The sequence below is a fragment of the Oncorhynchus keta genome, chromosome 4 (assembly GCF_023373465.1).
Source record: "Oncorhynchus keta strain PuntledgeMale-10-30-2019 chromosome 4, Oket_V2, whole genome shotgun sequence".
NCBI lineage: Eukaryota > Metazoa > Chordata > Actinopteri > Salmoniformes > Salmonidae > Oncorhynchus > Oncorhynchus keta.
The window spans coordinates 50,162,067-50,175,724 of NC_068424.1; the positions used below are offsets into that span (position 1 = coordinate 50,162,067).

At 41.6% G+C, this 13,658-nt stretch overlaps 1 protein-coding gene across 1 annotated transcript; it reads left to right on the forward strand.

Moving 5' to 3' along the window:
• The first annotated feature begins 12 nt into the window (after positions 1 to 12).
• Positions 13 to 4,030, forward strand: LOC118376761 (novel acetylcholine receptor chaperone-like). Its single transcript, XM_035763527.2, has 2 exons — positions 13 to 485; positions 2,612 to 4,030. Exons 1-2 carry the CDS (start codon positions 366 to 368, stop codon positions 2,972 to 2,974), a joined length of 483 nt encoding a protein of 160 aa, XP_035619420.1. The 5' UTR covers positions 13 to 365; the 3' UTR covers positions 2,975 to 4,030.
• Positions 4,031 to 13,658: the final 9,628 nt, after the last annotated feature.

A 13,658-nucleotide genomic window follows, 5' to 3' on the forward strand; every position in this document is an offset into this window, starting at 1 on the left:
TTTCCTATTTCATTCGGTATTAGCTATTATTTACTTATGCATGCTGGAAAAGAAACTGCTTAAAAAAAATATATATTGTTGGACTATGTACAAATAATATCCATTCGTCATTTTTGTAATTATATTACATATAAACTGATAATATATCTTGGTATGGGCTCCATAATTGGGCATTTGGACCTTGAACCCTGTGTACAAATTCACTTTCGCCATTTTTGTCGCTCTTCGAGAAGCCCACCCCCCTCAGCATCTTCACAGGAGAGAATATATTACAGCCAGTTGTTTCAGTGAATAGGCCTCCACTAAATAGCGGCCGCGCCGAGACACACAGGTTGGTGGGGGGATCGGGACACACAACACTGAAGATGGCTTCACCGAGGACGATAACAATTGTGGCCCTCTCTTTTGCTCTTGGTCTTTTTTTCGTCTTCATGGGCACTATAAAGCTCACACCAAGATTAAGCAAAGATGCGTACAGTGAGATGGTAAGTAAACCTTTAGCAACAAACCGCATCTGAAGCTGGAAGCGAAAGCCATTGTTCTGGCTATGGACGCTCTCAGGCTCTAATGTGCTGCTGACCCACATTTGAATCATGAAATAAAATAGCATATCATATCTAACTGATACATATGATTTGAATGTATGTTTTGTTTCAATCTTGGGAATGAATTTAAGCAAGCAAGGAGATGATGGTACCTGCTGCATTATTATATAGCCTATAATAGGCTAAATTATTTATTGAAGTCTGACGATAGAAATACATGACTATTATGACAAAAAACGAAATATTACCATTAGGCATTTCAGATAAGCCCACATAATTGAAATCGAATGAATTGGCTACAGGTAAATAGGCCTGTTTGTTTGAAATAAAATAAGACTATGATATAGGCTAACAGTAGCCTACACGTTTGTTCAGTAGTGTTTTATGGCGAATTATTTGTTATTATTAGCCAAATATGACTTAATGGTATTTGAAGGTACATTTTAGCCTAGGCAGCGCACTCGAACAAATTCTATAGTCAAATTCTGGGATTCACTAGCCGACCAGTCGATTAAACTCTTTAATGATGGAGTTGAGCGGCGACTACTGTGGGCGGACTGGAGCTCCGACATCACGACATTGTTCTGTGTAATTTCGAGCTATTCTTTGGGTGCTGAAATCAGTCGTTTTAGTTAAAAACGTCCCTTTATGTGATGTCGGAGCTCCAGTCCGCCGACACTAGCCCCCACTCAACTCCATTGCAAATCGTGGAGTTGAGTTTAATCAGCTAGGGGTGAACCTGCCTGTGTGGGGCTGATGTTGAGTCTCTCCCTGTCAATGATGTTAATGCTCATCTGTGCTTTTCTCTTCATTCATATATGTTCTAATGTAATTCTTATTATATGGTGAATAGGCCCCTTCATTAGCCTATATTTTGGTCATTGAGTATTATTATTATTGATTTATTTGTGTACTTTTTACCACATTTTCTCCCCAATTTAGTGATATCCAATTGGTAGTTACAGTCTTGTCCCAGTACGGAATAGGTAGAGGCGAAGGTCGAGAGCCATGTGTCCTCCAAAACCTGACGCCGCCAACCCGCACGGCTTCTTGACACACTGCTCGCTTAACCAGGAAGCCAGCCGCACCAATGTGCATCCGATCTGGCAACCTTGTCAGCGTGCATGTGCCCGGCTCGCCACAGGAGTCGCTAGACCGCGATGGGACAAGGACATCCTGGCCAGCCAAACCCTCCCCTAACCCGGACGAAACTGGGTCAATTGTGTGCCGCCTCATGGATCTCCCGGTCATGGCCGGGTGCGAAACAGCCCGTGATCGGATCTGTAGTGATACCTCTAGCACTGCGATGCAGTGCCTTAGACCGCTGCACCACTCGGGAGGCCCCAACGATTGAACAGTTTATGTAATAGGCCGATATCAAGGACAGTGGTTTTGGTGGTGCTTGCATAGGCTACTTACAAGTACAGCTCTTAAACCCTATAGTTAAAACTAAAAAAACAACAGAAAAACATCTGTTAGTGTCAGTGGCGATTTTAGCATGTACATCTTGGTGGGGCAACCTCAACAACAACAAAACAATGTTTAGATGCACGCCAGCAAAGCCACTACCCAACACTTATCAAAACATGAATTGCACTATAACGGTGACAAACGGTGCCCACAAACTGTTAGGGCTACATAAAGCTCTCCCAACAGCTGAGCTTTCTTTTCAGGAACATGGAGTGAATCCTTACCACTGCTACACCTGGCTATCAGCGGAGCCGTGTCTGGCAGGGAAACAGTTAATTCAGCCTCATTTACTGCCTTTTAAAAAAACATATGGCTGACTTGCTTAAACAAACGTGGTTTCTACTGACAATTGAGATGTACAAACTATGGCATAAGGGGACGACGAGTGGATAAGAGGCAATGCGTCATTTCTATTAAGACATTAAATGTATCGTCTCACTCCAACTTTTGATATAGAACTGGAACTTCCCTACAGGTTCTACAAATCGGAGAAAGTATATACTGTAGCCTATAGTATACCACTAATGAGCAAGTTCTCTCTTTGATATCTATGAAAATGAATGCTGAAATGTTCTCTCTCACGTTTTTTTCTTTAGAAAAGGGCATACAAAAGCTACGCAAAGGCCTTGCCAGGCCTAAAGAAGATGGGTATCAGTTCGGTGCTGCTCCGTAAGATCGTTGGCTCACTAGAGGTGGGCTGTGGTGTGGTTCTGACGTTGGTGCCAGGGAGACCCAAGGATGTGGCTAACTTCCTGCTCTTGCTGGTCATGCTGGCGGTCCTTTTCTTCCACCAGCTAGTAGGAGACCCCCTGAAACGATACGCTCATGCTCTGGTCTTTGGCATTCTGCTCACCTGCCGACTGCTCATTGCCCGCCAGAGTGAGGACCGGCCTGAGAGGGAGGAGAGCAGGGAACAACACATCAATGTCCAGGAAAAGAACAAAGTCAAGCAGTCCTAATCCAGCCCAATCGTCTAGTCTGGGCAGAGCAACAGCAAAATGGAAACTTGTGTATTTCTTTGGATTGTAGCAATTCTGATTCAAAAGAAACACAGTCGCTATTAACAAGTGATATTTTTATGTTTCTTTTTGACACAAATACCTATTTGAGTGACTTTGTTGGCTTTGAGACTGCTAATGTTTTCCGCTATTGAAGATGGGTACTTTTCTATTTTTTACATTTTAGCTAGAAAGCTAATGATATCCCTCGAATTCAATTGTTATTTTACAACAATTAAGCATAGTTCATATTAAATGGCTTAAAACAAACTCATATCCTATCACCACTGTTCAAGATATATTGTTGGTGAATATTGACTCACATTTATTTAAATATAATACACAGTATCACATATTTCCATTGGTATTAGTAAAATAAGAATAATTTCAGTGAATTCAGATTACTTTCCGTTAAAGCTTTTACCTGTTCATTCGATTTTCTTGTAAGTATTCCTATGCATGAAAATGTACCCCTCATCGCAAATTGATGAATCACTTTGTTGCACCCAACACTTTTGTTCAAGAACTCATAATGGAGGAGAGCATTTTGCTAGCAATTATGTACATACATAATATGTCTATGGTTGCTAGCCTAGTGCTGTCTCTATGTCTCTGGAACACAGTCAGTAGTCCAGCTACTTTGTCAAATGCTGTGTCAATTGACATGTCCAATAAAGGACTTGATATTAGTCTCTTAATAAAGGACTGTCTCTCTTTACATCCAGTGACAACAAAGGCTTATGTTTATCTGTGAGTCTATTTTGCGCTTGGATTTTTTAAAACAGTATTCTGTTGAATTACTATCTTAGATAAGTATTCATATGAGTATTAACATTACCACTGGGTTCTTCTTGTAATGTAAATGTATTTGACTCATATATAAGTGGTGCTACCTTCTGTAATGATGAGTAGATAAAGGGAGGTTTTTAGTCAGATGAGCAGTTGTTCAGTTGGTCTTTAACATTCACAATACTTCTGTAAAACAAGATGAGCTAAATAAAAAAAAATGTACAGGTGGATCTCCAAGCTGTGTGTTCATTGTGTATCGTTTTAATTCGGTTCAAGTCAGCAGTTATTTGCAAAACATTCCAAACATAAAGTGTGTAAAAAGAAGAGTGAACGCTTGGATTTGCATTCAGTTCATTGCAAATTTAGAGTACCTGAACTTGGATCCTTGAAGTGAATGAGCCTACTACACACAATTATGTATATTAATCATTACCTTCACATCAGTTCATGCATGTAGGAAGGAAAGCGAACTGGCAGATGGGTCGAGTTTGAAGTCGAGGAAGTATAGGGATTAGCGTGTCTCTCGAGTGGGCTAAAAAGAGATTTTGGCTTAGAAAATATTCATATTTTCAAGAGTTGGGTAATTGGCTAAGTGAGGTGAGTTTTAGGGAAAGAGAGAGGAGGTTGAAAAGACTAAGGGATTTGAATCTGTTGAAGCTCGCAATAACAAGGGAGAGGGTATGTCGAGGAAGATTGGTGTCAAGTTCAAACATGTGAGCCAGACGCCAGTTCAAGTTCTGGAGGTGAAATGGAAGGGGTGGAAGGTGTTGTGAGGAGCTCAGAGCCCGAGCCTTGCATCGATGGACATGGTTATGGTAAAGATAAGTTTGGTCCAGTAGGAGTGGCATTTTTGGAGAAAGATCCTTGCCTTTTATGTGGATCCATTTGTGGTTTAAGGGCGGTTGGGAATGGAGTTGGGTGCCATTGAATCCGTGAAGGTAACCTGTAGTGGACTCGTGATACTCGTGATATTTGTTTGTGTTTCTTCTGACCAGAGGGAGCAGGTGCTCCGTGTCACACAACTTGAGTCAAGATCTGTTTCTTGCTTTGCTCTTAGGAACAGGGCACCATTGAAATGAGTGATTTCTTAAATAAATATGCATATGTATGCAGCATGGATAACTGCATACGCCCACAATTCTATTGTAATGAATATGCTCGTTCTGCTTTCCCCAAGTATATAATTCCCACTAGACATTGTTTCTTCAGCATCATAAAAGTAGCCTCTCACCCCAGATTTTTACACACACATAGACACGCACACGCACACACACACACACACACACACACACACACACACACACACACACACACACACACACACACACACACACACCTACACACACACACACACACACACACACACACACACACACACACACACACACACACACACACACACACACACACACACACACACACACACACACACACACACACACACACAGGGAAGACTACTAATCGCACACGCAAATGCAAACACACAAAATCATAGATAATTATACAATATTATGCATTTCTTAAAAGCACATAGTACAAAATACACGTTTTGGATTAATTAACACAGACTTTAATAGCTTTATTTACATATTCATTCTTTCAAAAAAAAATTTAACTTCCAATCCCAATTTGCTTGAGTAACGTTATCGGTGAACGTTTTCTGCTTTTTGTTTTCTTTCTTTCTTTCAAAAAATGGGAATCCAAATGTCTTCCTGTAGGAGGCCAGAACCAAATAAAAAGGGGGAGGAAAGAGTGATGATTATGAATCATGAGGGGGGTGGGGCTACCTGCTGATGGAATGGGCTGGGGAGGGGAGTTTTGGAAGGTAAAACTGAAAAGACAGGTGACTTGATGGGCATGATATGGATGTGGCTACTGCAAAGAAACATCGGTAATGTTTCCTAGCAAGTGCCAAAAGAGTGGAGTGAAGAAAATGGCTCTGTTCAAACAATCTAACACTGCTTCCTTACTTTCTTCAAGGTCATAGCTGATGTAAAAGGATTGTATAGTTAAATAGGATGCCAGTGAAGAGTGTTTGGACAAAGCCAGCGAGTGAATGGGGTCCAGCATGTGCAGAGAGGAAGGGCACTTGGTTCAAGTCATTTGATTGAGGTATGTGAAATGGAAGGGTATAGTGCCAATATAAAGATGGCAGGAAAGCTGGAGCCTGGTACAGAGCAGAGACGATGGTGATTATGACTAAGGGGAGAAGTGCCAGGAGGTTGAGAGGGGGTATCCAACAGGTGTGGAGGTAAGGGGTCAGAGGAACAGAGGAGGGTTTCAGGTGGAGGGAGACTGAAGGGAGAGGGTGTGTATAGAGGAGTTAGATGGGGGCCGGGTGAGGTGGTGTGATGGGTGGTTTGGGACCAGGGGGCTGTTGAGACTCAGTTACTGAGCAGTAGCTCTGTCGCAGTCTCCACGTCCCAGGATTTCGACGACAACGCCACTATTACTGCATTCTGTGGAGACGGGACGAAGAGTAGAGAAGGACGTTTATAACACAGTCATAACTATGCTACAGTATTCAAACAAAACAGATCCATTGGTGAACCATAATAAAATGTGATGAAGGTATCTACTGCTGAGACAGCATTAGAGCTAGTCACGTGGGGCCCAATGACTTTGTCGAAGCCTATGCCACAGAGTTTGTCTATTTTGCGGGTGTACTCTGGACTGGAGGAGGGGGCGCCGGCGTACACTTGAGACCAGAGTCTGGCCGTCTGTTTGAACATCTCTGGGTTCTGCTTATACTAAAATTACGTCTTTGTTCTATGTCCCAGTCGTTCGTTTTCAATGTTCCATTGCAATGCTGGCTGGCAATGCTCTTATCCCTTGCTTGCTAGCTAGCCAACTACGGTTAACACAGTCACGTCAAACCGTGGAGCTAGAATAACAGCAAAGTAGCTGCATTTAATTTTGTTTGACCTTTTTTTCTATTGACATTTCTATGTATACAGTGCATTCGGAAAGTATTCAGACCCCTTGACTTTTTCTAAAAAAAAATAAGTTACAGCCTTATTCTAAAATGGATTTTTTTTAAATGTCCTCATCAATCTACAAATAATGCATCATAATGACAAAGCAAAAACTGTTTTTTAGACATTTCTGCAAATATATTAAAAATAAAAAACATAACTTATTTACATACAGTACCAGTCAAATGTTTGGACACACCTACTCATTCCAGTGGTTTTCTTTATTTTGACTATTTCTTCATTGCAGAATAATAGTGAAGACATTGAAATTATGAAATAACACATATGGAATCAAGTAGTAACCAATAAAGTTTTAAACAAATCAAAACATATTTTATATTTCAGATTCTTCAAAGTAGCCACCCTTTGCCTTGATGACAGCTATGGTAGAAAAAATTACAAGATGATGTTTTAATACTGTTTATGCATCAAATAAGATTTGATGAGCACTCTCTCATCTGTGTCTGTGGAACTGAGTTGGACCTCTGGGGCTTGGCGCTGGCAATTGATTTATGATGGCTTAGTGAGAAAACCTACAGCCTGCATTCCATAGAATGAGTTGGTATTTGTATACGGTGAGATACCAGGGAGGAGATGTCTCTGGTATGGACAGCTGATGGGAGGAACCTTGTCTTAGGGGCCAAACCCTGGTTTCTATACAATTGGAACAGTCTTCACAGTAAATGTTATCAGGCTGGGGGATACTCCTTTCTCACATGTAAATCCTAACCTGTTCGACCTATTCCAGACATCTGTTGTTTGTCATGTGGATGTGTCTTAACTATAAAATACTGTGGCTCAGTTCTGCTTGTTGAGCTCTCGTCATCACACTTCAGACTGTAGGATCGACCAGCTTCATTATTGCAATAATTAATCGATATTAAATAAAGATGATTGTTTGAAGAAATTACAAAGTCTCTCTCTCTTGATTAGAATGTTCCACAACACAGCTTTGCACACTCTTGGCATTCTCTCAACCAGCTTAATTAGGTAGTCACCTGGAATTATTTTCAATTAACAGGTGTACCTTGTTAAAATTGATTTAATTCTTAATGTGTTCGAGGCAATCAGTTGTGTTGTTACAAGGTAGGGGTGGTATACAGAACATAGCCCTATTTGGTTAAAGACCAAGTCCATATTATGGCAATAACCACTCAAATAAGCAAAGAGACAGTCCATCATTATTTTATTAAGACATGAATGTGAGTCAATCCGGAAAATGTCAAGAACTTTTCAAATGTATTCAAGTGCTGTCGCAAAAACCATCAAGCGCTATGATGAAACTGGCTCTCATGAGGACTGCCACTGGAAAGGAAGACCCAGAGTTACCTCTGCTGCAGAGGTGTTCATTAGAGTTACCAGCCTCAGAAATTGCAGCCCAAATAAATTCTTAACAGAGTAACAGACACATCTCAACATCAACTGTTCAGAGGAGACTGTGTGAATCAGCCCTTCATGGTTGAATTGCTGCAAAGAAACCACTACTAAAGGACACCAATAATAAGAAGAGACTTGCTTGGACCAAGAAACACGTGCAATGGACATTAGACCGGTGAAAGTTTGTCCTTTGGTCCAATGAGTCCAAATATTATATTTTTGGGTCCAACCAATGCGTATTTGTGAGATGCAGAGTAGGTGAACGGATGATCTCCGCATGTGTGGTTCACACCGTGAAGCATGGAGGAGGTGGTGTGATGGTGTGGAGATCATCATTCAAGGCACACTTAACCAGCATGGCTACCACAGCATTCTGCAGCGATATGCCATCCCATCTGGTTTGGGCTTAGTGGGACTATCATTTGTTTTTCGTTAGGACAGTGGGCTAGTGAAACATAGGAGTCACTCTCAGTCCTTCTGAGTTTTGAGTCGGGGTCTTTACCTGACAAGCTCATGTTAAGATATATAAGTTATCTTTTCAGAGCTTTTGTGGTGAATCCACTGTGCTATTTCTGGTGCAACGTTTATGTTCATGTCACATAAGTGTGTAGGAGGGAGATTCCAAGATGTGGAAAGTGTCCAGGAGGTCTGGGATAGAGGATTGTGTAGTTTCGGTGGATAATGTTGTTTGTGTCAACTGTAGGGGTGCACGTGTTGCTGGGAATCGGAAGTGTCCGATGAAAGAGAGGCAGTTTGACATGGCTAGAGTCAGATTAGAGCAGAAGGTGTGGTATGCTGAGGCAGTGAAGAAAGTAGAGGAGGATGAGTCAAGGGTGAGGGATTCTGAGAGGATCCCTGTGCATAGTTGATATGTTCCAGCACAGAGGGATAGGCCAATGAGTGATACAGTGCATTGGGAAAGTATTTAGACCCCTTGGTTTTTTCCACATTTTGCTACGTTACAGCCTTATTCTAAACTTTATTAAATTATTTTTCCCCCATCAATCTACACACAATAACCCATAATGACGACGCAAAAACAGGTTTTTAGACATCTTTGCAAGTGTAATAAAAATAAACTGAAACATCACATTTACAAAAGTATTCAGACACTTTACTTTAAAGCACCTTTGGCAGCGATTACAGCCTCGAATCTTCTTGGGTATGACGCTACAAGCTTGTCCACGTGTGTATTTGGGGCTTTCCCTAATTCTTCTCTGCAGATCCTCTCCAGCTCTGTCAGGTTGGATGGGGAGTGTCGCTGCACAGCTATTTTCAGGTCTCTCCAGAGATGTTTGATCGGGTTCAAGTCTGAGCTTTGGATGGGCCACTCAAGGACATTTAAAGACTTGTCCTGCATTGTCTTGGCTGTGTGCTTAAGGTTGTTGGCCTGTTGGAAGGTGAACCTTTGCCCCAGTCTGATGTCCTGAGCACATTGGAGCAGGCTTTCATCAAGGATCTCTCTGTACTTTGCTCTGTTCATCTTTACCTCGATCCTTACTAGTCTCCCAGCCCCTGCCTCTGAAAAACATCTCCACAGAATGATGCTGCCACCACCATGCTTCACCGCACGGATGGCGCCAGGTTTCATCCAAACGTGACTCTTGGCATCCCTGCCAAAGAGTTCAATCTTGGTTTCATCAGACCAGAGAATCTTTTTCTCATAGTCTGTGAGTCCTTTAGGTTTCTTTAGGCAAACTCCAAGCGGGCTGTCACGTGCTTTTTACTGAGGAGTTGCTTCCGTCTGGCCAGTCTACCAAAAATGCCTGATTGGTGGAGTGCTGCAGAAATAGTTGTCCTTCTCAAAAGTTCTCCACATAGGAACTCTGGGACTCTGTCAGAGTGACCATTGGGTTCTTGGTCAACTCCCTGACGAAGGCCCTTCACCAATTGCTCAGTTTGGCTCTAGGAAGAGTCTTGGTGGTTCCAAACATCTTCCATTTAAGAATGATGGGGGCCACTGTGTTCTTGGGAACCTTCGATGCTGCAGAAATGTTTTGGCACCCTTCCCCAGATCTGTGCCTCGACACAATCATGTCTCGGAGCTCTACGTACAATTCCTTCGACCTCATGTTTAGGTTTTTCCTCTGACATGCACTGTCAACTGTGGGCCCTTATATAGACAGGTGTGCCCCTTTCCAAATCATGTTCAATCAAGCGAATTTACCACAGGGGGACTCCAATCAAGTTGTAGAAACATCTCAAGAATTATCAATGGAAACAAGATGCACCTGAGCTCAAGTTCAAGTCTCATAGCAAATTGTATGAATACTTATGTAAATAAGTATTTTTTCCCCCACCTGTTTTTGCTTTGTCGTAATGGGGTATTGTGTGTAGATTGATGAGGAAAGTTTTTATTTAATCCATTTTAGAATAAGGCTGTAACGTAGCAAAATGTGGAAAAAGTCAAGGGGTCTGAATACTTTCCAAATGCACTGTATATGCTTCAGTAAGGTTGGCTTCTTAACGTTCAAAGCAATGGTTATCAACTGCACCGCTGAAATGGAAAGTAAAACACAGAAAATAGATGTTGTAGTGGCAGCTGCAGAGAAGTGCTTGGGGGTACAATATTTGACTTCAGAAGAGTTACAGCATGTGTTGAGTGGTAGTGTCCCATCCTCTCAGGTGTTGGCCTGGGGTAGGATCAGATCGGGCTAAAGTAGTGGAATAAGGTGATCAGGTTATCATGAGTATAGGGTTCGTTGGTAGGGTAATTCAAATATATGTTTATATAAAAATAAAAATAAATCCCTGTTCCCATTTTTTTTTTATCACAAAGTCTATTGGATCTATACTATAGTTCAGTTGGGGGATCGGTAATGCAACATATTGGATTGTCTGTTCTGTTCTTTTGAGTTTTGATGTTGAGTCTTTTCCCGACAAAGTGATGTTAGGATATATACAGTGCCTTGCGAAAGTATTCGGCCCCCTTGAACTTTGCGACCTTTTGCCACATTTCAGGCTTCAAAAATAAAGATATAAAACTGTATTTTTTTGTGAAGAATCAACAACAAGTGGGACACAATCATGAAGTGGAACGACATTTATTGGAATTTTCCAACTTTTTTAACAAACCAAAAACTGAAAAAATGTGGCGTGCAAAATTATTCAGCCCCCTTAAGTTAATACTTTGTAGCGCCACCTTTTGCTGCGATTACAGCTGTAAGTCGCTTGGGGTATGTCTCTATCAGTTTTGCACATCGAGAGACTGACATTTTTTCCCATTCCTCCTTGCAAAACAGCTCGAGCTCAGTGAGGTTGGATGGAGAGCATTTGTGAACAGCAGTTTTCAGTTCTTTCCACAGATTCTCGATTGGATTCAGGTCTGGACTTTGACTTGGCCAATCTAACACCTGGATATGTTTATTTTTGAACCATTCCATTGTAGATTTTGCTTTATGTTTTGGATCATTGTCTTGTTGGAAGACAAATCTCCGTCCCAGTCTCAGGTCTTTTGCAGACTCCATTAGGTTTTCTTCCAGAATGGTCCTGTATTTGGCTCCATCCATCTTCCCATCAATTTTAACCATCTTCCTTGTCCCTGCTGAAGAAAAGCAGGCCCAAACCATGATGCTGCCACCACCATGTTTGACAGTGGGGATGGCGTGTTCAGGGTGATGAGCTGTGTTGCTTTTACGCCAAACATAACATTTTGCATTGTTGCCAAAAAGTTAAATTTTGGTTTCAAAGAGCACCTTCTTCCACATGTTTGGTGTGTCTCCCAGGTGGCTTGTGGCAAACTTTAAACAACACTTTTTATGGATATCTTTAAGAAATGGCTTTCTTCTTGCCACTTCCATAAAGGCCAGATTTGTGCAATATACAACTGATTGTTGTCCTATGGACAGAGTGTCCCACCTCAGCTGTAGATCTCTGCAGTTCATCCAGAGTGATCATGGGCCTCTTGGCTGCATCTCTGATCAGTCTTCTCCTTGTATGAGCTGAAAGTTTAGAGGGACGGCCAGGTCTTGGTAGATTTGCAGTGGTCTGATACTCCTTCCATTTCAATATTATCGCTTGCACAGTGCTCCTTGGGATGTTTAAAGCTTGGGAAATCTTTTTGTATCCAAATCCGGCTTTAAACTTCTTCACAACAGTATCTCGGACCTGCCTGGTGTGTTCCTTGTTCTTCATGATGCTCTCTGCGCTTTTAACGGACCTCTGAGACTATCACAGTGCAGGTGCATTTATACGGAGACTTAATTACACACAGGTGGATTGTATTTATCATCATTAGTCATTTAGGTCAACATTGGATCATTCAGAGATCCTCACTGAACTTCTGGAGAGAGTTTGCTGCACTGAAAGTAAAGGGGCTGAATAATTTTGCACGCCCAATTTTTCAGTTTTTGATTTGTTAAAAAAGTTTGAAATATCCAATAAATGTCGTTCCACTTCATGATTGTGTCCCACTTGTTGTTGATTCTTCACAAAAAAATACAGTTTTATATCTTTATGTTTGAAGCCTAGTGGTCCTTCTGTAGCACAGTTGGTAGAGCATGGCGCTTGTAACGCCAGGGTAGTGGGTTCGATTCCCGGGACCACCCATACGTAGAATGTATGCACACATGACTGTAAGTCGCTTTAGATAAAAGCGTCTGCTAAATGGCATATAATAATAATAATAATAATAAGCCTGAAATGTGGCAAAAGGTCGCAAAGTTCAAGGGGGCTGAATACTTTTGCAAGGCACTGTAAGTTATCCGGTAGGAGCTTTTGTGCCGAATACATTACGTTGTTACAGGTGTCAAGCTTATGGGCATGTGGCAGCAGTATGTAGGAGGGAGATTCCTAGGTGTGAGAAGTGTGCAGAAGGGCATGAGACAAAGGAATGTGTTGCATTGGGGAAAGTAGTGGTATGTGTTAATTTTAGGGGTGCCCATGGGGGCTGGGGATCAGAAATGTCCTGTGGGAGAGAGGCAGGTTGAAGTTTCCAGGGTTAGAATTAGTGCAGAAGTCGGCATATGCTGAGGCAGTGAAGAAAGTATAGGAAGATGGGTCAAGGGGGTGGATCTTTAGAGGAGTTGTGTGTATAGTAGATCTGTACCAGTACTGAGGGATAGGCCAACAAGTGATTTATGTTTCAGTAAGATTGGATTTTTAGCATTTATAGCAATGGTTATCAACTGTATTGCAGAAATAGAGGTTGTGGTGGCAGCTGCATAGAGGTATGTGGGTGTGATTTGACATCAGAAGAGTTACACAGTGTGTTAAGTGGTGGTGTCCCATCCTTTCAGCTTGTTGGCCTGAGGTAGGATTAAATATATTTAAATAGTGGAGTAGGGTGGTGTTATTTTTTATAATTATTATTTGATTTTGTTTTGTGAGTGTAGTGTTAGACGGTAGAGTATTTTTTTTTTTAAACATTTTTTTAAGCAAAGTATAAGTGAGTACTCCAGTCTAGTAGGTGGCGGTAATGCAACATAGATTAGATGCCAACCGCCGTTTAACCTAATCGAAGAAACGTTGGACCACTATTCCCACTAAACTAGTGCGCAAGTCAT

Coding starts and splice junctions, on each gene's coding strand:
- LOC118376761 (XM_035763527.2), top strand. CDS start 366: ATGGCTTCACCGAGGACGATAACAATTGTGGCCCTCTCTTTTGCTCTT. Junction 486..2,611: donor AAGATGCGTACAGTGAGATG/GTAAGTAAACCT, acceptor TTTTTTCTTTAG/AAAAGGGCATACAAAAGCTA.